The following is a 25,417-nucleotide window of genomic DNA, read 5'->3' on the forward strand; positions in this document are numbered from 1 at the left end:
TCTCACAGCCAAATATGGGAGATCATTCATTCACTTATTCAAAATAAATGAGTACCTATAGGCTGTGTTCCAGGTGTTGAGGATACAGTAACAAGTCCAACAAGGCCCCTGTCCACACCGTTTATCTTCTAATGCAGACAGAGGGATAAACAACACAAAAGGAACCAACCAGAATGATTTCAGTGAGTGATCACTATTAGAAAGAAACATATATAAAGCCAAGGTACGAGATACAAAGAAACAAGGTGTTGAAACTATGGCTAGGGTGCTAAGAGAGGAGGCCTCTCTAAAGACAAGGCATTGGAGCAGAAAACTTACACGAGTGACCAGAACATGGGCATTGCAGACACTCCAGACAACAGACCAACCAGAGCATAGAGTTAGTCCCCATGCTCACAATGAGCACAGAGTACTGGTGGAAATGTGGAAAGATCATCTCACCCGGGCTGGGGGTAGGCCCAAACACAATCAGATGTTCTCCTTCAGTCAGCAGTGACTTCCAGACACACCGTGACTAAGTAAATTGTGGGCAACAACAGGCAGGAAGCTCAGCCCACGGGGTTCGGGGCATTCAGCCCCGGACTAGTTGCACAAGGAGGCTATGGGGCATGCCTAGGAATCAGATCCCTGGAGAGTTTACAAAGGCACTGAAACGGAATGCCAAATGATGGCTCATTGCTCCAAACCCCACTGGCACTTTGTCCAATTCTCTTTCACAGCCCTGCGAGGGCTAGAGGGGCCCCATGGCCCTACTTTGAAGGTACGGCTAAGGAAGGACAAGCCGTAGGCCAACTGACTGAGCACTCAGCCAGGAAGTCATGAAGCCAAGAGCCACCCATTCATTGTGTGACAGATGGCACGTCCCCTCTCTCCGCTCAGCCTCAGGAGTCCCTCCCCCAGCTACAGAATGACAAGAGGCTGGGGGATGAGCTCAGGAGTCTACATCTGTAACAAGCACCCCACTGGATTCCAATGCCGAAGTTTGAAAACTAACAGACTCCAAGATTCGACCTCCGTCTACTTTGCCAAGGAACAAGTGGGGAAAGGGGCTAGATATAAAGCTGGCCCGGCTGAGCTACGGCCATGGAGTCCTTCAATGCATAGCAAAGTATCCGGGGTACACACAGACGCTGCTCCTCCTCCTGCCTGCCCCGCCTCGTGCCATCACCCACAACATTCTCCCAGCAAAGTCCCAGCCCCAGAACTGCACGCTCTTGTCTGCCTTCACCATACCTGTGAACATCGCACAGAAGTAGGGGCTGCAGGCGGCCAGGACCACACGGTGGGCTTCGATCTCGACATCTTCTGCTACAATCATCACGTCACATAGCAGCTGCTTACTGTAAGACATCACGAAAAGAACATCAGGGTGTGTCAAAACGCCAACGATCCCCGGCCCCAGTCGTACAAGGGATGTGTCCAACTTCCAGTTAGGCAGGGATAAGCTTTTCAACTTTTCCAAGTCCCTGATCAGCCTGGAATTCATGATTTTCAAAGGCACACAGTGAGATCCAATTACATTATGGTAGCAACTCCAGGGCCCCTTCATTGGTCAGCAATTCAAAACCACCAGCCGCTCCTCAGGCGAAAAACGAGGCTTTCTACACTCATCAAGTGTTACAGTCACAGAAACCCACGGGGATGTTCTATGATGTCCTACAGGGTCACTAAGAGTCAGACTGGGCTCCACAGCAGTGAGTTTCGTTTGGTTGGGTGACTGGTCTTCAGCTCTGTGTTCCCCGATTCCGTCAGCTCTGAGGGAAGTTAGGGAGAGAGCAGCTCAGGGTGGTGGAAAGGCTTGGGGTTGTCGGCTGAACAATGAATGAACACTGAGGCCCAGGAACCTGCTGCTGAGGGGAGAACCTGCCGCCATGAGAGCTAGTATCAGCAATATCCCAAGGGATCCACTACACCACCCCCCAAATGTGCCCCCGAGTCGCACTAGATCATCAGGACGCTGGTATTTCTTTTCCTACCTAGATTTAGCATTACCATCAAGAAGACCACCTCTGCAGGAGCAGTGTGCCCAACAGATGTGGGCCAACCCCAGCCATTGCCGTGAACAAGAGTCCTGTAATTAATTACCTTTTTACTCGCGCTCCACCCTGCGACCCTGTAAATTCTGAAAGAAGTTGTCTTCAGTATGGTCTTACCCAAAACAACCCGGCACACACCTTTCCTGATTTCAAACCACGCAGTAGTCCCTTGTTCTGTTCCCAGAACTGCCTCTGATCCACGTACAGGTTCTCTGTGCGCACAATGAAGTGTTCTGGAATTCCCATTCTTCCCAAGGTTAGTTCTATTATGTTGTGATCTCGTTACAGTAACATTGAAATTATGCGTTGAAGGAGCCCTGGTGGCACTCCTGGGTAAGCATTGGGCAGCTACTGAGTAAGTAGCTTCTGAGCAAGCATTGGGGAGCTCACAGCAAAGTCAATGGTTCAAACCCACCAGATCCTCCACTGGAGAAAGATGAGGCTATCTCATCCTGTAACGATTTACAGCTTCCAAAACCCTACATAGTTTCACTGAGTCAGAATTAACACGATGGCAGGAGTTTGGGGTGGGTAAGATGTTAAATAACTTCCCCGTGGTCATACAGAAAGAGACCAGTGAAGGTAGAGTTGAATACAAGCCGAGGAAGCTCAAAGCCCATACTCTGAACTTCTATGGCACCCTGATCACCACCCTCCTGTGGATTAGAGCGCTGGAGGTAGAAAGAAAGATAGGAGAACAAACCGATTTCGATGGTGATCCGCCAGGAGTGAACCACACTGCAGTGGTCTCAGAAGTCTGGGGTCATGACTAGGGTAAGTGTGAGAATGCTGAAACGAATGAATGAATTTGCCAGGGCTAGCAGATAACTAAGAAGATCGAGATCTCCCATCCCGCGGGCAGCACATTAAGTCACCGTCTACCATTAAAATATAGAAAAATATATATATATATATATGATCTTTTTGAGTAAAATAGAGAATAAAATGGAAGGAAGTGAGACGAAAAAATATATATATGTGCTCCACGGGAGCAGACGAAGGGGCAGGAGGAGAGAGTGGAGCACAGCCTGGCCCACCAGGCCGTGATGATGATGTTCCTGAGTAGAGCAGCCAGTCCACAGAGAGAACAACATGGCTGGCCCTACTATGAGACATGATGCCCCTCAGTGACTAAGGGCGATACAGGGGACAGCACCGGAGACACAGTGTGGGAATTGCACCTGACCTGATACCACCACACCGAGGCAAAGCACTGGGGGAGTGCGGCGGAACAGCAAGGGAATGGAGTGGCAAGGTCCCCAGGGAATGCTGAAAGTGGACTTTGGGGCCAGGGCGTGGAGCCCCAACAGACTGGACTGGAAAACACTCCTAAGGGCCAGCAAACGATCCCTGAACTAACTACAAGCTTTTCTCTTGTGAACTGTTTTATTCTGTTCTTTGTCAGTGGTTTGTTTTTGTTGTTTTTGTTGTCTGGTTGAATACTGTTGCTTTGTTTTCCTCTGTCTTGTTTTTGTGCATGTTAGTAACTCCACAGGTCTGTCTGAATAGGACAGGCTGGATGAACTATCTGGAGGAAAAACAACGGGACCGACAGTTCCGGTGGGACTTGGGGTGGGGTGGGGGGTAGGGGGCGTAAGGAAGTGGTGTTAACAAACCCAGGGACAAGGGAAAAACATGGGACACCAAAGGGTAGAGAAGGGGGAGTGGCAGGCATGGTGGGAAATGATCAAGGGTAAGGTTGCTTAGAGAAGAGGTATACTCTAGCCCAGGTGGCGATGAAGCATGGTAGTAGGGCAGGAGGAAAGTCAAGGGAGATGGAGGAAAGAGCTAGGAGTCAAAGGGCATTCATGGAGGTCTAGACAAAGACATGTACATGCAAATATATATAGGAGGATGGGGAAATAGATCTATGTGTCTATATTTATAGGTCAAGTATTAAGGTGGCGGAAGGACCTTGGGCCTCTACTCAAACACTCCCTCAATGCATGAATACCTTCTTTTATTAAATTGGAACTCTATGATGCTCACTCTCCCGACACAACGGCTGGAGCCAAAGTGGGTGAACAAGTAAATGTGGTGGAGAAAGCTGATGGTGCCCGGCTATCAAAAGAGATAGTGACTGGGGTCTTAAAGGCTTGAAGATAAACAAGCGGCCATCTAGCTCAGAAGCAACAAAGTCCACATGGAAGAACACACCAGCCTGTGTGATCGAGTGGTCCCAAAGGGATCAGTTACCAGGCATCAAAGAACAAAAAATCATATCATTGACTGCACACCTCCATGGTAGGATCGCCAAAGACAAATGGGTGCATAAGCAAATGTGGTGAAGAAAGCTGATGGTGCCCGGCTATCAAAAGAGATAGTGTCTGGGGTCTTAAAGACTTGAAGGTGAACAAGCGGCCATCAAGCTCAGAAGCAAAAAAGCCCACATGGAAGAAGCACACCGGCCAGTGCGATCACGAGGTGCCAAGGGACCAGGTATAAGGCATCATGCAAAAAAAAAACAAAACACAACGATATAATTGTGTGTATGTATGTGTATATATGTGTATATGTATGTGTATATATATACCATATTAAATGAAGGGGGAAGTGCAGAGTGGAGACCCGAGGCCCAAGTGTCGGCCAATGGAGATCCCCTCATAGAAGCATTTAGGAGAGGAGATGGGTTAATTAGGGTGCGAGGTAGTACCGATGAAGAACACAGCTTTCCCCAAGATCCTGGATGCTTCCTCCCCCCAACTACCATGATCCGAATTCTACCTTGCAGGCCTGGATAGGACAGAGGCTGTACACTGGTACATATGAGAGCTGGAGGTACAGGGAATCCAGGGTGGATGATACCTTCAGGACCAAGGGTGTGAGGGACGATGCTGGGAGAGTGGAGGGTGAGTGGGTTGGAAAGGGGGAACTGATTTCAAGGATCCACATGTGACCTCTTCCCTGGGAGAGGGACAGCAGAGAAGGGGGTAAGGGAGACTCCGGATAGGGCAAGATATGACAAAATAACGATGTATAAATTACCAAGGGCACATGAGGGAGGGGAGGGAGGGGAAAAAAAAAGAGGACCTGATGCAAGGGGCTTAAGTGGAGAGCAAATGCCTTGAGAATGATTGGGGCAGGGAATGTATGGATGTGCTTTATACAATTGATGTATGTATATGTAAGGATGGTGATAAGAGTTTTATGAGTCCCTAATAAAATGTAAAAAAAGAAAAGAGGAGAAAAAAATGATTAGGGCAAAGACCGTACAGATGTGCTTTATACAATTGATGTATGTATATGTATGAACTGTGATAAGAATTGTATGAGCCCCAATAAATTGTTAAAATTAAAAATAAATAAATTTAAAAAAACAGAAAAAATATATATATATATATGTGCTCAGGCTCACTTATCAGAGGCATAATAAGATCACAAAGCCTGAGACGGCTAGAACTGCCAACGCACTTAGAGATCATCTGGCCTGTGAGGCTCGGTGAATTAGTGATTTGGGCAAAGCCACAGACGGCTGAATCTTGACTCCAGTTCCCTTGACTGGATATAGAGCTCTATCCACTGTAGCACAATGCCTCCTGACTGGTGAACGCTTGGAATGGGAAGAGAGAAAGGCAGCTTAGCTCTATCTGGGGCAGGTGGAGGGGCAAGAATGGCCTCTCTGAAGACAAACGACCTCACTGCAGCTTTCTCACCTGTCGAAGGATCTTTGGGACACCAACCATACGGGACTGCACCTGTCATCTTGGAACAGACTCACATTCACTTTTTTAAAAAGTATCCCTAAGAGAAGCAAGCTTATCATGGGCATTTTCACTTCTATTAATAACTTTTCTGAGAAAATGGAGTTAGCACTGCTGTCTAAGAGTAGCTTGCATGGGGGGGTGGGTGGGGAGGGGGCTTGTTTGTGTTTGCTTTGGCAACCAGTACCTCAATAAGTGTTGACACGGAGGGATCAGAAACGCTGGACACATTTTCAATGTCAAGCACTGAATAAACGAAGATCAGCGAGCAAAAGCTCTCCCTAATGAAGTGGTGAACAATTCTCAAACAAATGGGAAAGGGACAAGATATTTATTTGTAAATCACAAGCAAAGTATAATCTTAAGGACAGAGAAACTCACACCCTGCAAAGAACCCAAGAAAAACTTGCCAAAAAGTTTAAGTATGCTTTTCCCTAGAAAAAAAAAGTTAAGGAGACACAGACAGGAAGCCGGGGTCTGCACACCTGCTCCACATAGAAGAGGCAGGTCTGACGTCAGGCATTGTCTATGAGCAGTCCTATTCCATTTACCAGGATTCTTTGAGACACTTCTTTTCGGGGACAATTGACTTGCAACAAGAGTACCCAGATAAATTCAACTGGGAGCAAGCAGGCAAAGGGTGCTGGGACAATTGGATATCTTCATGCAAAAGAATGAAGCTGTACCCTGACCTCGGACCGTAAGGAAAAGGTAACTCAAAATGGATCAAAGACCCAAGTGTAAGGTCTAGGATTATTCAACTCTCACAAGACAACATAGAAGTAAATCCACATGACTTCGAGATGCAATATCAAAAGTACAAACAATAATAATAGAAAAAGAGAAAAAGCAGATTCATTAAACCATCACAAATCTTTAAACTTTGCACTTCAGAGGACACCATAAAGAAAGTGAAAAGACGACCCACCGAAGATGAGAAGACGTTTGCAAGCCATGTATCGAACATGGGACTTGTATCTAGGCAGATGAAGAACTTAACAACAACCCAATTTAAAAATTGGCCAAAGTGGGGGGGTGGGGGGTAAGGATAGCGGAAGACTTGGCTAGGCATTTCCTCAAACACGATAAACAAATGGCCAACAAATACATGAAACAATGTTCAACATCTTAAACCAGGGAAATGCAAATGAACAAAAAAAAACAGAAAATTCACCGCCGTTGAGTCAATTCTGACTCATAGTGATCCTAAAAGGCAAAACAAAACTGTCCTTTTGGGTCTCCTAGGCTGTAAATCTCTACAGGGACAAAAAGCCTTCATTTTCTCCCACTGGTGGTTTTGAACTGCTGGTCTTGCAAGTTAACAGCCCAATTCATAAGCCGCCACGCCACCGGGGTTCTTTCATACCCACTGGGATGGCTGCCATACAAAAGGCAGACAACACCAAGTGATGGTGGAACCATGAAATCTCAGAACCCTGACACAGTGCAGTGCTGAGAAAATGCGAAACGGCCCAGCCACTCAGGAAAACGGCCTCGGTAAGAGGTGAACCGTCGATTTATGAGACGACCCAAAGTAACAGCAAACTTCTAGTAGGTGCCCAAAAGACATGAGAACAGGTCTTCACACGATACCGTGTGCACACATGTTCATAGCAACATCATCCATACTAGCCCAAGAGTGGAAACAACCAAGTGTCTACCACCTGATGAATGGACAGACACGTGCACCTTCATACAATGAGACCTCATTCAGCAACGAAAAGGCAAGGAGGGAATAGGGCAGCGGTTCTCAACCGTCCTCGTGCCGCGACCCTTTCGTACAGTTCCTCGTGTTGTGGTGACCTCCAACCATAACATTATTTTCGTTGCTACTTCATCACTGTCATTTTGCTACTGTGATGAATCGGGCGACCCCAGTGAAAGGGTCGTTTGACCCCCAAAGGGGTCGCAACCCACAGGTTGAGAACTGCTGGTATTGAGAGTTGCTGCTTAAGAGACAAGAGTGTCTGCGTGAGGTGACGAAAAGGTTTTGGAAACAGAATATGACAGATGCACAACACTGTGAAGGTGATTAATGCAGTTGGAAAAAATTGTTGTTTTTTTTGTTTTTTTTTACTCAAGAAACATCTTTATGAATACAGTATTTATTTGTGTTCCCTCTGTCAAACCCTGAGCCAATTTCTTTCCCCGGGCTACCTGGGGAGGTGCAGGGAAAGCAGACATATAGGGCAGACGAGGCGCGGGACAGAGAACTCTGGGAGGTGAAGCAGGCTCCTTCACATGGCGAAGAGGATGAGGAAGGCCACCACCAGGCAGAAAAGCCCCATGGCCTCCAAGAGGGCGAAGCCCAGGATGGCGTAGGAGAAGAGCTGCTGCTTCAGAGAAGGGTCCCTGGCATCACCAATGATGAGGCTCCCAAACACAGTCCCAATGCCAGCTCCAGAGCCGGCCACTCCAACTGTGGCAGCCCCGGCCCAAATGAACTTGGCGGCTGTGTCAATGTCCCTGGAGAGGGCGCTGGTTTGGAAGCTGCGACTAGGGATGAGCGAGGTCAGGGGACGTGGGGCTGTCCAGCTGCTGAAGCGCTCGGCTGTCAGTGTCTCTGGCCGTTTCTGCACCAAAACAGACAGTGGTCGGCTAAGCAGCTGGGAGGTGCTCCTGACCAAGGAAGGGGTGGAGACGAATTTGGCGCAGGCGTACATTTTTAGGGGGTGAGGGGCAGTAGCAGGCGAGCTGCTCCTAGTGCAGAGAAGACCGGAAAAATTTGTTTTAAAGAAGAAATGCCACTTGAATTACACTTGACGATGGTTAAAATGGAAACGTTTAAGTTGCTCGTTTCATCACAATCACTATGGCAACGAAGAAAGGAATGCAGTACTGGTGCATACTGTAGCATGAGTGAACCTTATAAAGCTCATTCTAAGTGTAAGAAACAGTCACCAAAGGCCACAGACTGTATGGTTCCACTTAGTATGAACTGTCTAGAATGGGTAAGTGGACACAGAGAGAGAGTAGAGATTAGGGCGTGCCTAGAGTGGCCAGCCCTGGGGCACAGTGGTTATGATTTGGGCTGCTAACTGCAAACTGCTCATTAGAAGGAAAATAAAGGAAAAAAATGAGGCTTTCTACTTCCATGAAGAGTCAGGGTCTGAAAGGTCCACAGGGGGCAGTTCTGCCCTGTCCTGTAGGGTTACTAAGATTCGGACTAGATTCCTTGGCGTGTGATGGAGGAGGAGGGAATGAGGGCATTGGAGTGGGTAAGTGACTTCTAAAGGGTATAAAGTTTCTTTTCAGAGTGATGAAATGTCCTAAAAAAAAAGATTGTGATTGGCTGACATTTAAATGGGCAAAGACAAAAGGCAGGTTAGCGCTCAACAGGGATGGTGGTAAGAAGGAAAAAGCAGGTCAGCACACAGACTAAGGCACAGCAGGGAACACCAGGAGGTTTCACAGCTCTGTGGGTTCACTCAGAGCTGGGAAATCGAGCCCTGTAAGTGGGTAAACTGTGTGCTATGTGAGTTGCAGCTCAGTAAGGCTGCTGCCAATCAACAAATAAATAATACAGAAAGCAAAGGGCCAAGATGTAATAAAGGCCTAGTGGCGGACTGAGGGAAAAAAAACTACTTGCAATGGTAAAATGAGAGGTTAAAACTGTCCGGATTCAATTGGCAAGATGTCTCTGGATTCTAATTTCTCCTTGGTTGCCCCATCCTGCCTTCCCCTCCTTTTCAGGCCTGGTCAGGGTGTTCTAGTCCCAGGAGGGACGACAACCCCACCGGCTGGCCAGAGGGTACGGCAGAAGCCAAGGGGCCACCAGGGCGTGGCTGCCCAGAAACAGTTGTGGTCTGACCAGAGCAGAGTCAAGTGCAAAAGAAGAGGAAAGGCTGGGTGGTTACTATGCCAACGGCCCATTCTCTGTGCTGGAATGAAAAAGAATACAAAAACTCCTCAATTGTGTGATTCATAAATTGCAAAGAACATGGGTGCTTGAGCCAAAATAGCTTAAACTTGAGTGAAGGGGGGATGGGGCTCTAAACAATGCAAAAGAATCACCCAGGTCCCTGGAATAGCATGTAGCGTGGCATTCGCTTCATCCGTGAATGGCACAATGCGTTTAGCCCATGTCAAAGCAAAGTATGTCCTGGCCCCCATCAAACTTGCCCAAATCAGTATGATCTGTTCAGGCCCTTTATGCTCCTTCTTAGTCATTCCACTCTCATTGTGAGAAATTAGCCACGTAATTGCCTATCAAAACACTTAGATTCAGATGGACCTTTTGAGCCTCATAGAATGCAAGCCTCGTTGGAAGGGCTCGGAGTCCCTTATTGGCTGCCGTGGTTCTGTAACCTAGCACGTCATCATCAGATAGTTAACATTTACAGAATGCTGTGTGTGTGTGTGTGTGTGTGTGTGTGTGTGTGTGTCCCCTCACCTCCCAATAATACCTAAGGAGCAGATATGATTACTATAAAGTTACACAACAAATGTTTGCTGATCCTGCCGCTATTGAAATTAGCAGTCCAACATCTAGGCATTAGTTCTATAAAAGCAATCACTTATGTGCACGTGACTTTAACAGCAGTGATACATGTGCTGTCGCTGTCCTAGTGACACTTCCCTCGTTTAATGCTCACAACAACCCCGTATCACTGGCACCATTTTTCCCTCCTTTCATAGATGGCAAAAGTGAAGCCAAAGGCTTGAATTCACTTGTCCAGTCCCATAGCTAGCTAGTCAGCACTAGAGCTAAGATGTGAAGCCAGGCTGCCAGCTTCCACTGCTTCACAAGCACATGCTTGCAACCCCTATGTGCACTGCTGCAAAGACAATCACCGTAGGTATTACTTACATGAGGGACTGGAAACACCTCGGAAAAATAAACCATGCAAGAGGAATATCACGCATCTACTTTAAAAATGCTGGAGTGGGGTTACATTGCGTTATCCAAAAATCTCAGACAGGAAATTTACACGATACAGGGGGAAGAGAAAAAGTCAGCTTGAGACATACATTTTAAAAAAAGATATTCAACAAAGGGATGACTGACTTACATATACCCTTTCTTTTCTACATTTTCTGATAGAAACATACAATCACAATGATCGACACATAACCACGCACTCCCCTTCAGGGGGAGGAACAACAGAAACCATGGGGAAGGGAGACAGCAGTCGGTGTGAGATATGAAAATAATAATAACTGATGATCAAGAGGTCGGGGGGCGCCACTGATGCCAAGGGCTCAACAGAAAGTAAATGTCTAGAAAAGAATGATGACAACATATGTACAAATATGCCTGATACAAATGATGTACGGATGGGTTGTTAAAAGAGGTGTAAGAGCCCCCAATAAAACGATCTTTTACTTAAAAAAAAATGTAATCGTCTGCGTCTAAACTTAAACTAAAATTTCACAGCCCAAACACATACAGATTGAGAATTTATCACAATCTAGACAAATAGAGGAAGATCTAGATTACTGACTTGAATTTCGGCAAATGATGATTCCTGGTATATTCCCAAAGCAAGCTTCACAAACCACCGGGCATCTATAGAACAACAAAATAAGAGGTTCTATAGTCAAATGGGAAGGATCCTTGGTGGCGCTGTGGGATAAGTGTTAAACTGTCAGCCACAAGGTCGGTGGTTCAAACCCACCAGTTGTTCCAGGGGTGGGAAGATGAGGCTGTCTACTCCTATAAAGATGTATAGTCTCAAAAGTCCTGATAGGGTTGCTGGGTGTCCCCTCGACGGCAGTGGACACTGGGGTGTTTGAGGGCAGTCAAGTAGGAGTCACTGGCGGTGCAAAGGACTACTCTTGTCTTAAAGGTAAGATGTTGAAGTCCACACTGAGACACATCAGGATCTACTTCCAAAAGTCAGCCACTGAAACCCTTAGGAGCCCCGTTCTCCTCCAACACACAGGGAGACTCCATGGGCCAGAACCCATTCACTGGAACTGGTTGTTCATAGTCAATTAAGTGTGGGAGACCCTCAGTGAAACAAGCTCATTGATTACAGGACTTCACAAAGTTTGTAAGGTGTTCACATGGTTCAGTACTGAACTGCGGACCAAAAGGCTGGAGGCTCAAATCCGCCAGCCAGCCACTCCAAGGGAGAAAGATGTGACCGTTTGCTTCCTTAAAGATGGACAGCCTTTGGGCCAGAGAAGAACCGCGGCCTCAGCACTTCATAGTCAGCGCTCCCGGATGTGTCTTCTGCCTGAGACTCCTTGCACCTCTTCAGCTCAAAGCAAGGGCCAGCCTGACTTAAGCTCTCCCACGATGACCAAGCAGCTTGACTATGGCCTGGAGACCATTGAGGACAAAGCAGCATCGCCCTCGCCAACATTACCAAGTACCTCTCAGCCCTCCAAGGTTCCAGGAAGGCCCTGCGCCTGGCCATGCAGGAGGAAGAGCGGGCCAGCAGACAAATCAGCAAGAAATAGCCCCAGTGGTGACTGCAAATAAGTTTAAAATAATGGAAGCCTCCCACAAACTTTTTGAAGCCTTCTTGTATATTATCACACAACTTTTGCCTGATTAGTTATTTACAAGTTTAAGTCTAATTGACAGCAATTACAAGAATATGTTTGCAAGTGTACCATTCCATGACCCACGTAGTTTTTCCATCCCCGCTACCCTCCACCCCCCACTCTGTATACTGGCCCTAGTAAACACTAATAAGCTTTGATATCTATATACAAAAAAAGATTGTTAGCCTTTGAAAATATGTGAGGCAGTTCTATTCTGTCCTATAGAGTGGGTGGGTGGACAGCATTTCTTCAAACTCATTTAGGCACAGGGTCATTGTCCCCCAACATTCTGCAAAACAGACTTTGGCAAATACTAACTCATACAAAAGAGGAGATGACCAAGACCACTGGAAGAGTTTAAGTCCACATCAATGCTCTTGGTAAAAGATGGAAAAACTTGGCACCTTGCAACCAAAGCAACAAGGCCTTTGGAGGATGATTATTTTAAGTTCTTTTGGGTTTTTTTTGTTGTTGTTGTTGTCGTCCTTGTTTATTAATGATAGTGATGGAAAGGGAGGGCTGGAGGAATTCTGAGGGCCTACCTCTTCCCTGACCAAATTCCGGATGGGAGAAACGCTTATTAAGAACCTGGGATTTGGAGATGACACAACCTTGCTTACAGAAAGTAAGGACGCCCTGAAGCACAGGCTGATGAAGATCAAGGATTGCAGCCTCGGTGCGGATTATAACTCAATGAAAAGAAGCCCCGGATCCTCCCCACGGGACCAATAGGTAACTCCATAATAAAAGGAGAAAAGGTGGAAGTTGTCGAGTACTTCATCTTGCTTGGACCCACACTGAGTGCCCATGGCAGCAGCAGGCAAGAGCTCAAACAACACGCTGCACTCGGTAAATCTGCTGCACGAACCTCTTCAAAGCGTTGAAAAGCAAGGCTGTCACTGTGAGGACCAAGGTGGGCCCAATGCAAGTCTCAGCATTTTCAATCACCTCGTACGCAGGTGAGAGTTGGGACACTGGATAAGGAAGGCCAACAGAAATGTGCTGCCTTTGAACTCCAGTGCTGGTGACGAATCCGCAAAGGACCATGGACTGCTAAACTGCAAGCAGTACAGTCAGAGTGCTCCCAAGAGGCAAGGATGACCAGACTTCATCTCATGTACTTTAGATGTACTTTCAGGAAAGACCGGGCCCTAGAGAAGGGCATCAAGCTTGGGAAAAGTGGAGGGGCAGCAATGAATGAATGAATGAATGAATGGGGCCCTTGATCAGGTAGATCGGCACAGTGGTTGCAGCAATGGTTCAGACCTAACACTTCTGAGGGCGGCGGGGGACTGGGCCGTGTTTCCTTCTACTGCACGTAAGGAAGGTCCCTGTGAGTTGGAACTGACTGGACAGCACCTAACACCATCTATTTCCTGAGCTCTTCCCGCACGGCCATTGTCCTTGTGTGTTCTTGTTAGATGCCATTGAGTTAAGTCCCTGTACTAGGTGGGGAAAAGGCGACCTGGGAGCAAAATAAGACCTAGAGTCTTAAATGTGCCAAGGGACACAAGCCACATACAAGTGAACTGGATGAGGTACCTTCACAGTGAGACCACAACACACATAAATTCTTCAGTGATGAGGCACATGCCCACAGGCATGACCATCAGCTCTGTCCACTGAACAAGACAGCTCTCCGGAGCGCTTGCAAGAAATCTGGCAGGAGGCCTAATACAAGTGAGCGGTGCGGCATAAGGCAAATTTCGTTTAACTTAGCTTTTAATGCCCTGCAGAAAAATGGGGAAATGGACACTTGCTCACAGCAGTTCCGTGCCCCACTCAAGTGAAGCTTCTTCAACTCCTTCACACCCTTGTCGCTCCCTGGAATGCCCCCTCCTCACCCCATCACACTTCACCTCTTTAACTCTTTCTTGTTCAAAATTCAGCTCTAGAACCACCCTCTTTAGGAAGCCTTCTCTGATGTCACCATCTTATTTGCTCCCACAGCACCCTTTAAGAAATAAATCTTTATTGTACGCCTACCACTTGTCAGACACCTTCTGCTTACACTGTACCAATACTCTTCCCAGTGACCCACTGACAGGTTTTTACTTTGCTCTGCTGCTTCCCCTGCCCTGCCCCCCACCAATCCCAGGGCCCACCCAGTACCTCAAGGCATCTTTAATGAATGAATGAAGTGCCTGTGAAGGGCCAGGTGCTGACTCAGAGCAGACCCTGCCTTGAGAGAGCTTACTCACGAACAAGGGGAGAAAGGCGGAGCCGGATGATCACCGCTCACAGTAAAACCAAGTAAGCAAGAAATAATGGCATAGACACAGGGAGCCCTGAGCTCTCCGTGAAGGAGAGACTGTGCGGGCTTTGTAAGCACACACACACCCAGGTCCCTGAAGCTGCCTCCCGACAAGCTCATCAAATATGCAAACTGACCTTACAAACGACCTGCACAGCCCTGTGGAGATCAGAGGGGAGGGACACATTTGTGATCGATTTTCTTCTCTAGACGTAATCACATGCAAGCGACTGAGGCATTCTGCCATCCGTGTGGCTGTCTTGCCAAGCTAAGTGCAGGCCCAGGAAGGCGCGCGGGAGGCCAGAAAGGAACTGCGTGGCATTCTTAATCTTTAATCTGCAGTTGTGTGTAGGCGTCGCAATCATTCTATCATTGGTCTTCAAGCAGCTGGCTCAATGGGAAGTCAAATTTATTAACAGGCCTGCTGTAACCATAAAGGAGTCTTTCCCCCGGGTGATTAAGCACCGAAATGATAGGTGTTAAATAAATACAAAAGGGGAGAACGAGAAGGGGAGAGAGGTTTCCGGCATATCCTTTCTGTCACCAAGCGAGTGACGCTCTGGGAGTGGGCGGGGAGAGTCATAACTGGCTGGGAGTGGTGTTCTGACATCTGTTCTCAGCCCCGGGTGACGCTCCCCCCGCAGGTTTCCTTGGAAAGGGCACAGGCAAGACAGGAAAAGTACCTCCGCAGTTCATTCATAACCTTGAACGCTTTCCCCATGTGGGCAGGGTTGACCGTGATCGTCCGCTGGTTCTTCTCATCCTCCCCGGCCTGCGCGGGAGGCTGGGAGCTCGGCTTGATGCTGTGAACAGGAAGGGAACAGAGGGGAAAGAGCACATCACACATCGGTGAACCCATTCGTCCAACTACCCCAAGTCCACGCAATGATCCGCCACCAAGGGCATCTCTGCCAGTCTGTTGTCCCCACAGACTCACTAAGGAAGGAGTGCACTGGGTCAGGCATTTCCGCGGGACTTTCCCATGGAAAATGTACTTCTCTGGAGGAGGCCAGGTACTAGATCAGCCTCTCCCACTAGGTTCTTGCGTGACTTTGTAGAAAGCCCTCTCCTTCATCCTGAAAACAAGGGAGGTGGAAGGGGTGGAAGGGGAGGGAACTAAGCCGATGTCACTCACTACTGCACAGGGATGTTTGTTCCTCCAATAAACATTTGAAATGAGGAGCTGATGCCAGGGGCTTACGTGGAGAGCAAATGTTTTGAGAATGATGAGGGCAACGAATGTACAAATGTGCTTTATACAATGGATGTATGTATGGATTGTGAGAAGGGTTGTATGAGCCCCCAATAAAATGATTAAGAAATAAGTATTTGATAGCGCCCAAAGTGTGGCTGGCCGTGGATATAAATGTAAGGGATTCACACAGTGAAGCAGGACATGGCACTTGCCCTCACAAAGCTAAGAGTTTAGCCAAGAAGAAAAGCGAGCAAACACTGGCACATCATGTCCTGAGTTCTCTAACTGAATTCCTGAGGAGCTACAGAGGGGGGGCAAATGTCCCAGGGCGGCAAGCTGAGACAGAACTTCCTGGAAACTGAGACCTGATGGAAGAACTAAGAAATCACAGCCAAATTAAGAAAAATTAAAATAAAAAGACTAAGCATGGCAGGCGGAAGAAACAGGGTGCACAAAGAGCTAGAGAAAAAAATGAGACTCCAAAAACTGTGTTCGGCTCAGACAAATGACAGAGCGAAGTGTGTGAAAAAGGGAAACACTAAAAGGGGCAGTCTTAGAAGCGTCTTACAGGCAAAGCTGAGGAGCTTGGATTTCATTCTTCAACAATGAGGAGCCATCAAAGGGCTTTAAGCAGAGAAGTGGGGCAGGAGGCCGGTGAACAACCCAGGCTTCAGAACGATTCCATTGGCTGAGTTATGAAGGGCAGCGGCACAAGAGCAAAGCCCTTGAAAACTGTAATCCCTGAGAAAGAGGAGGGATTGCTATCGACGTAGACAGAAAGGCTATCTGTGTGGGCTAAATGAGCAGGTGGCAACTAGCCGTAATCTCAAAATCCTTTTTACCGAAATCCAGCAGTAAAACACTCGAATGCCTATGGGATGCCAGCTAACTGCCCAATTACTCCTGAGCATCACAGTTTGGGGGTGGGAGGGGTGGGGGTGAGGGAAGGAGAGATCAAAGGGCTAAGCACAGAGGCAAAGAATTTTCTCCCCAAACTGGCAAAACCATGCTGCTCCAAAGTCAAATCTGGAACATCTGCTTGACCTCTGTAGGCCAGGCAGGCTTAACCAGGTTATGCCGATGGAAACCAAACCTCCTCTGCTTGTGTAGGGATCTCTGGGTGTACAAACAGAAACTTGGGGGGTTCAAATCTACCCAGAGGCACTTCAGAAGTTCTGGCAACTTACTTCCAAAACATCACAGATATTGAAAACCCTCGCCCAAAAAGCCCACCACCACCAAAAAAAAAAAAAAAAAAAACCCTAGCAGGGAGCACACTTCTAGTCTGAAACGTAGAGTTGCCAGGAGTTGGCATCAACGAGGCTCGGTTTCATTGCTATTGTTGTTCCTCTTGTTTGTGTCAGGGGAGGTGCAGCTCATTCCAACTCTAAGACTCTCGGGTTGTGTTCCAGTGGCCACCTCTAGTCACGCTATCACCATGTAGCCTTGAAGCTGGCTGAAAAAGGGGGAACTTCTGTGGCTCAGACAGTGTTCCAAAGAGTACACAGATCTAGATCTGGGACTCTTAAGTATTGGCACATTCAACAGGAAGATAAAAATCAAGAGATACATGAAGGCAAATGACTGGAGAGCTTGAGTAGGTAAAAGAAACCTCCGATCAGCAAATGTGATCACAGTGATGAGTCACCGCGCAGAGATGAAACACTTGAGGCACGAAATGCACAAAACAATTGTTTGTAGTTAGGAGCCTTCTCTACTCCAAGCCCAGAGAGATCTATTTTCGACTTAAAGTTTGGCAGTCTTGCTTTTAGCACTTAAGCCCTTATTTCATAAATTGACTTGCATAGTTCTCCTTACTGGATGCTTATTTGTCTCATCCTCATGCTACCTTGGTCAGACACACGACAAGGGCCTATTTCTAGACTCTGATCTATCCATTGGTCAGTTCATGTTGTACAAGATGTGCATGATTTCTAAAAGTTCAGAAGAAGTCCTGGTGTCTGATATGACATGGAAGAAGAGCACTTTGGAGGTGCTCTGGTTCAGGGTCGGGCTGGTGGTACAAACCCACCGGGTGATTCACAGGAAAAAGAGGACACGACTCTCTTACAAGATTGACAGTTTCAGAAAACCCTCTAGAGCAGGCCTCCTCAAACTGAGGCCCGCGGGCCACATGCGGCCAGCCGAGGACATTTACCAGGACCGCCGGGTGTTTTTGCCCCGTTTGTTTTTTTACTGGAAAACAAGATATGTGCAGTGTGCATAGGAATTCATTCATAGATTGTTTAAAACTATAGTCCGGCCCACCAACGGGTCTCAGGGACAGTGAACTGGCTTTAAAAAGTTTGAGGACCCGATCAAAAGGGTTTACTTGGAGTCAGATCGACGTGATGGCTATGGGTTTGGTTTTGGTTTTAGTCTAAAGAACTCACACACGAAAAAATAAATTTTAAAAATAATTTTTAAAAAAAGAACTTACACACAAATTAGATTAATTCCTCTGTAGCGTAACTAAAACTCTATTTTTGAACTGTCACGTTGCCTAAAATGCAATGGGTTTTGAATCCAAAACTTCCCATGTCTAAATATGCGATGATTCCAGTAAGTATTTTCGATAGGCAGTTGGGTTATCTGCATATAAGCACACTTTGTTTACTCAATCTTGTGATTGCGTCATTTATTTTTTTTTCTATTTTTTTAACCCTAACCCTAACCCTAGCGTCATTTATTTTTTGAAAGAACTTTTGCACAAGCTAGGCGGGCACAATATTGACCCGAGGGGATAAGAGTGAAATATTCTTGCCATAGCCCTGATTATAAAGATGTTGCAAATATTTCCCCATTTTATGCGTTTGTTATAGGATTGTAGCAAGTGCTATTTATTAGATGAAGAAAATTCTATTTGTAATTTAGTAAGAGTTTTTCATCATGGTTATATTGAATGTTATCAAATATTTTTCTGTATCTAATGAGATGATCATTTTTCCCTGTAATATATATTGTGATTAATAAAATTAATATATTTCCTAATACAAAGCCAGATTTGTATTCCTGGGATAAACCCAGAAACGATAAAACACTCCATAAACAGTCATTGTAATTGATGTCTTCAAACTGTAGAAGGTCTTAAAAGCCAAGACATGAAACTATAATTTGGTATGGATCAGGGAACTATGGAAGGTTTTCACAGGGAACTAATGAGATTAGGGCTCATAAAAGCCCACTAGGCAGATATTATTGGCTCCACTTGACAGAAATGGAATACAAAGTCATTTTGGAAGTGCAGCAAGTTCAGCAGCTTGAACTCACCAGATTGATGGGAAAGAAGTCAGCCCTTACGTACCTGATGTTCTCACAGATACCCACTGACCCCGTTCACATACTAATATATGTAAGAGAGCCAAGATTATAGCCATAAGACAGACAGACACACAGCTTCCCCCCACTTAGCCCTTCCTTGCTGGCATCCCTGCCCCACTCCCACCTTACACCCCATTCCAAATGCTATCCCTCACAGTGCTTCCCACACACCACTGCCAAACCGATCTTTCTGAATCGTCGCTCTGATCGTGTCTTTTAGACCCTCGCTATCCAGTGTTGCTCTACTGAGTCCTGATGTTCAGGATTACGAACTAGAGAAGACTCCTGCAGAACTCTCTGCTTCCATTTGTTGTAGATACTGAGTGTCGCTGAAAGAGTCCCTTTCAAAGGGCTCTATAGCTAAAAAGGCTTTTTAAAAACAAAAGCCAAAAACCACCCACCTAAAGGACAGAAGTGATTCCTGCCTACCAAGTGCTAATCTTACTCTCGCTCACTCGCCTTCTCTCTCTCTCACACTCACTCTCCCTGCCCACCCCCCACTCAAGTATTTATTGAGTACCTATGGGTATCATAATACGAACACCTGTTCTTCAAGGACCAGTTCATCTTAGGCCCCTCTGTGAAGGCCTTTATGTGTTTCCATTCTAAATGATGTCTTCCTTCCTATCACCCCCCCACCCCCTTGTGTTTCTGGCTAATAGTCAATTAGCACCTAGAACACTGCGCTGTGTCAGATGACTTTGGGGCAGTACTAATCTAATCAGGAAATGGAGAGTGTGTCTCAGGGCTCTTCCTCTGGCTCAGCCTGCGCAGGATAATGCTGTACCCACCACAAGCTCGAATCAATAGTCATCAGTGACCTCTGACCTGAAAACTCTTCATTTGTCCTTTAGATATTAAAATAAAGTAGGACAGCCTGCCCTAACCATTGCCCTTACTCCAATATTTTTTTATAGAATTGGCTTTCAGAATGGTCATAAAAGGTAATGTTCTTGAAATATTATAAATAAAAATAGACAATCTCTAAATACAAGGCCTTCTTCCAGGGTCACACCACCTCCAAAACCTTTTCTCCTGCCTTTCTGTACCCTCTGAATTCAACATCTATGTATCCAATGCCTTACATGACTTCGTATCCCAGATTTTGTCCAGATGTCTCATACTCAAGATCTCCAAAACTGCTGTTGTCCACCGTCCTTCAAGTTTAGTCCTCTTTCTTTACTCTCTGTCTCAGAGGCATAAGAAACCATCCACTCGCCAAGCCAAGCCAGAACTAGGGTGCAGGTCTTGACATCTTCCCTCTCTTACCCTCTCACATACAGGCACCAGCCTATCAGTTCTGGCCTTTCATCGCTCTCCACCTCATCCCCTACAGTTACGACTGCCACCAGCTCAGGGCAGGCCACCCCAGTCTCTTACTGGGATTGCTACAATAGTCTCTTCCCAGAATCCAGAGCGACCTTTCCAGAATGTGATCCAGGTATGTTCTGTTTGAAGCCACTCACTGGTTCCTCACAAATTTCAGAATAAATTCAAAGACATAACCGGGTCCTTCATAATCCAATCATTGCCTTAAACACTTCTAATTACTGAGGTATTGTAATTGCCTAACTATCCCTGGCTCTTCTGCCTGGGGGGGGGGGAAGGGGGGGGTAAAACTACACTTTCTAGCTCCTCATTCTAGCTCCTCATTCTCCAATGTGTCCGGCTCCTTTCGACACACTCTTCAAGCTTCTTCCTAAAAGCCTTCCCTGTCAATCGTCACCATCCGCCAGCTCGGCGGTTCTCCCCCTCCCCATGCCGAGACCCTTTCACACAGCTCCTCATGTTGTGGTGACCACTTCGTCACTACTTCATCACTGTCATTTTGCTACTGTGATGAATTGTCATGTAAATAGCTGATATGTAAGACGTATTACGCGACCCCTGTGAAAGGATCATTCGACACCACCCCCACAGGGGTCGAGACCCACAGGTTGAGAACCGCTGCACTAGATGAAGTCCCCCCTCTTCTTTGTTCTCACCGAATTCTGCACGTCCCTCTGTATTACATTATAATTACCTCTTACTTCTCTGTCTCCCCTGCTCAGTGCGTGCTTGTCAGTGTCTAACAGTCATTTGGCAAGGAAGAAGCTTCACTTGTAGCATTTGCCGATACCCCTAGTGTAAGTACTCCTATGAGGACACATTTCAAACTACCAATATAACAACATGGAAACAGATGGAGCTGGCAAGAAGGTATGCAAACTTAAGCCGTTACACCACTTCATAACATTTCTACTACACAGATATAGTAGACATAAGCCTAGGAGGTACAGATAATAGTAATATAATTAGGAAGTGGTGTATTTTAAATATTATTTCAAAATATAATTTATCTTTTAATTCATACAAGGGGACTCCAAAAATTCATGGGGGGAATCCATTTTCTTTTTATTCCATTTTCCACAAACTTTGTTAAGATCCCCTCATTAAAATATTTCAGAATGAAGGCTTCATCCCCGCTGGCTCTCCCTCCCTCCCTCCTCCTCTTTCCCCTCATCTTCCTTAGCCAGTCTAGGGCCTGGCCTGGGCGCGTGGTGGGGAGAGAGGACTGAGAGCAATGAGAGAGGAGAAACGGGAGGTTAAAGGGGTTGCTGCTTACTGCACCAGTTCTCAGGCTGCACCCACACCTCTCCAAAAACAGAGTGGAACTGCCCTGTGGGTTCCAAGACTAACTCTACGGGAGCAGAAAGCCTCGTCCTTCTCCCATGGAGCGGCTGGTGTTTTTGAACTCCTGACCATAGGGTTAGCAGCCCGATTTGTAACCACTAACCTACCCTTTATGTTGCTAAGGAAAATGAATTCAGACAAGGAGGAGGAAACAGAACAGCCTCTGCACAGGTTGCTGGATAGAAGTGTTTGGGGATCATGACAAACATGTAGCTCCAGAGAAGCTAAGGTGTGAGGGGCAGAGGGAAATCCTGCTGGAGGTTACCAAGCATACCCCTCTGAGAGGCTTCAAACTCGACAAAGAAAATTCAGCCAGCCGTGGACCGTACTGTAGTAGAATTGACCTCCTGCGGATGGTGGCACACAAGGGCCCTGTGCACATTATGTGTCAGCTACAGGTGGGACAGAGCACCGAGAAACACAGTCGCCTAAAGAAAAACAACTGAATCAGAGCAAGAATAAATATGCTGAATGTATTTAAAATCTCTCAACCAGGAAAGTGTTGGGAAGACTGAAAACTGACTCGGACAAAGAAAGCCCTTGCTTCAATGCATCCTACACGCTAAGAAAGAAAACGCTGTCATCATTGGTTCCGCCTCGGGTCACCTCCCTGCTGTGGAGCTCGCCCTCCCGCTCACGATGCAGCCTTTGGATCAATCTGGTCTCCCCAGGGAGCCCTGGTGGCGTAGTGGTCATATAGTGAGCAAGCTGCTAACAGCGAGGTGCACATTTAAAACGACCAGCCGCTCTGTGGGAGAAAGATGTGGCTTTCTCCTCTTGTACGCGTGGCAGTCCCAGAAACCCACAGGGCAGTTCTGGCCTGTCATACAGGGTTGCCAGGAGTTGAAATCAACTCGCTGGCCATGAGTTTGGGGCTGGAAGATTATCCTGTCTCGGGGAGAAAGTGGTGGTGGGACCCCAGGAATAGCTTGCCAGTAAGTTTTCAGAGCAAAGAAACAAGCCGGCCTTCAGTTTGCTGTGCTTTAGGTTCTCATGAATTCACAGGCAAGGACGAGGTGCCCTGGTGGCACAGTGGGTTACACACTGGGCTGTAAACCACGAGGGTCAGCAGTCTAAACCCACCAGCAGTTGCTTAGAAGAAAGATGAGCTTTCTGCTCCCTTAAAGATGTACAGCCTCAGAAACCCAAAAGACACAGTTGTACCTTGTCCAATAGAGTCACCGTGAGTCAAAACTGACTCAATGACATGAGTGAGGATTAATCCTGATTAAGACAGGATTTCCAAACATACAGGGCTCTGGGCATACTGGTGATCTAGCAAGTACCCGAATCGTAAAGGTCAAGGCCAATATGACCAGATTTAGTCTTCTACTTCCAAATTAATAAAGGATCTTGCCCTTGAAGATGTCCAAGTGCCAGGACTCTGGACTTGACACTGCAATCCTGCCACTAAGAGACAACCAGCCATCTTCTTAATCTGTGAGTGGCATCGCTTCCGTTCATGGGGTCAGGCTGACCCACTCAACAGCTCGTGTGGACACCAAGGAGGTGGCAGTTATTAGCATCTGCCGTTGACTGAAAGGTTGGTTGACTATATAGCAAATATTTTCTCTCCATCATCTCATTTTATATTCAAAACAATCCTATGAGGTAGGTACTGCTATCTCCTGGGGCAATGAAATATAACTTGTCCAAAAATCCCAAGTAGCTAATAAGTGGAGAACTGGTACTCAAACTCAGCTCTAATTCCAGGACTTGTGCTCTTAGAAACAATACACACTAATTTAGGATCACAGCTACAGACCCTTAGAACTGGGAGCACTCAATCCTTATTGCCCCTCTGGGCTTTTCTCTTTCTGGCTAACTAGGCCCAAGGCGCGGAAGGCGGGGGTGCGGGGGGCGGATGCTTTGGGCATGTGACATAGCCTTACCTCCTTTCCCTGGTCATGGGGAAGGGCAGTGGCCATGATTGGAGTTGATATTATTAATTGAGCTCAACTTGAAATGTCCACACTTGAGCCTTCATACAAGCCAGTCTTGACTCATCAAAGTCAGCTGGCAGTGGCTGCCATCCTTGTAATGTGTTCCTTCACGAACAAGCTCAAGAACAGGTATGTTGAAAATCATATGCCTTAGAACCCAATTTACAGACTGTTTTCTTCAAGACCCAGGAGGGAAGACATAGAGTTGATTGGTGGGTGTTAACTAGGATGAAATGAAAGATAGTACTCCTTAAGAAGAGGAGATGGACTCAGGAATGGACGTGGGGCTCCCACTAAATCCGAGTTCAATTTAAGAACAATTCGTTCTTACATCACGGCCCTACTCCATGCTCACCCTCAGGAAGGGAACACAGAAGATAGGGGTGCTACAGCAAAGTATGGTGAAGAAATTAGATGGTGCCCAGCTATCAGACAGCATAGTGTCAGGGATCTTAAAGGCATGCTTCCAAACAAGCAGTCATCTAAGTGAGATGTCAACTACATCCACGTGGAAGAAGCACAGCCAAATCCATGATCCAAGGATTGCAAATCTTATCAGCCCAAACCAAAAGAGGGAACAGTATCAGAGCCTAAATACTCAGAATCCGGTTTGCAGAAGGTTATGGATGACACTGGGAGCCCAAGATCCATTTGTGGGATCTACACAGGAAATCAGCCTCTGGTGATGTCCCTCTGTCCACAACGGAGAAATGGGAAGAAACTGCTTACCAAACAAGGAATACTGGAGAGATGCCTATAGGAGTTCAAAATGATAGACCTGATGTGAGCGCTTACAACCTTGTCACTTGATTTCCCGCCTGATACACGTTGAGCCTGATCTGGTTTTGCACATTTTGGGGTTTTTTATCCTTTTTCTTTTTCATATTGTCTGATGTACTTTGTCATTGTGGATAGTTTTTTTATATGAAACTCAGGATTGATGAACCTATAGAGACAAGCTGACTAAAGGCTCCTGGGGGATAGTGGGGGAAGGAGGGGTAAACGGGGGCTGAGATCAAGAAGTGCTAGAAGGAAGAAATGTTGGAAACAGATTGTGGTAGCAATTCTACAACGCTGCTTGATGTGATGGAACTAAGGAATAATATGATATCTGTATTAGCTCCCAACAAAATAATTGAAAGGAAAAAAAGAAGAGACATAAAAATGAAGGGTAACTATCGGTAGGGGGGTTGATAATTCATTTCAACTGTTAAATATAAAGTTGATGATCTGAAATGTAGATCCCTACCTAATTCACCATTTTTAAAATGGTTAAAATTAAAACAGGAAGGTAAGCTGTCTAAAAATGGGAAAATCTAAGAGAAGTGTGTGAGCTCAAACAAAATTAGACAAGGAGAGAGAAAGATTCAGAGAAAATATTCCCCTCATTATGTGACATTCTAGAAGCTAAGCTTGGAGCCAAGATCTTCTATGTGTGTGGTTTTGATAGGCCACAGTCGATATTCGTGAGTTCAAAAGTCAGGGAGAGTTGTGTTGAAATCGTCTGAAAATCCTTACAAATTATCAAAAGTTCCAGAATTCTAACTGAGGAGGCAATGAACTTACTTCAGATGAAAGAAATCTAAGAATAAAGAATGTTCAAGTTATTTTGTGCATAGCTTATTAATACTATCTTGTGTTTAACCTCGTTTTAGGATTCATCCAGAAACTGAAGGGAAAATGAGGTCAGTTCTACAGTGGCAAATATCATCAAACAAAGCATTTGCTGTAGAAAACTTATACACACAAAAATGTTCTTGTCTGGATCTGTCTGATAATCTAAAACTTAGCAAGGAAAA

At 46.3% G+C, this 25,417-nt stretch overlaps 1 protein-coding gene and 1 pseudogene across 1 annotated transcript in view; both read right to left on the bottom strand.

The window, feature by feature from the left end:
• KLHL3 (kelch like family member 3) overlaps positions 1–25,417 on the bottom strand; it is a 137,373-nt gene that overhangs the window by 106,402 nt on the left and 5,554 nt on the right. The window contains exons 2-3 of the mRNA XM_075541593.1: positions 15,170–15,289; positions 1,234–1,340 (exon numbers count right to left, since the gene is read on the bottom strand). Coding sequence (XP_075397708.1) covers positions 1,234–1,340; positions 15,170–15,289 — 227 coding nt within the window. The remainder of the gene's footprint in view (positions 1–1,233; positions 1,341–15,169; positions 15,290–25,417) is intronic.
• On the bottom strand, positions 7,900–8,447 carry LOC142441010 (ATP synthase F(0) complex subunit C2, mitochondrial pseudogene; annotated as a pseudogene).

Source organism: Tenrec ecaudatus, chromosome 2 (genome assembly GCF_050624435.1).
Source record: "Tenrec ecaudatus isolate mTenEca1 chromosome 2, mTenEca1.hap1, whole genome shotgun sequence".
NCBI classification, from domain to species: Eukaryota; Metazoa; Chordata; class Mammalia; order Afrosoricida; family Tenrecidae; genus Tenrec; species Tenrec ecaudatus.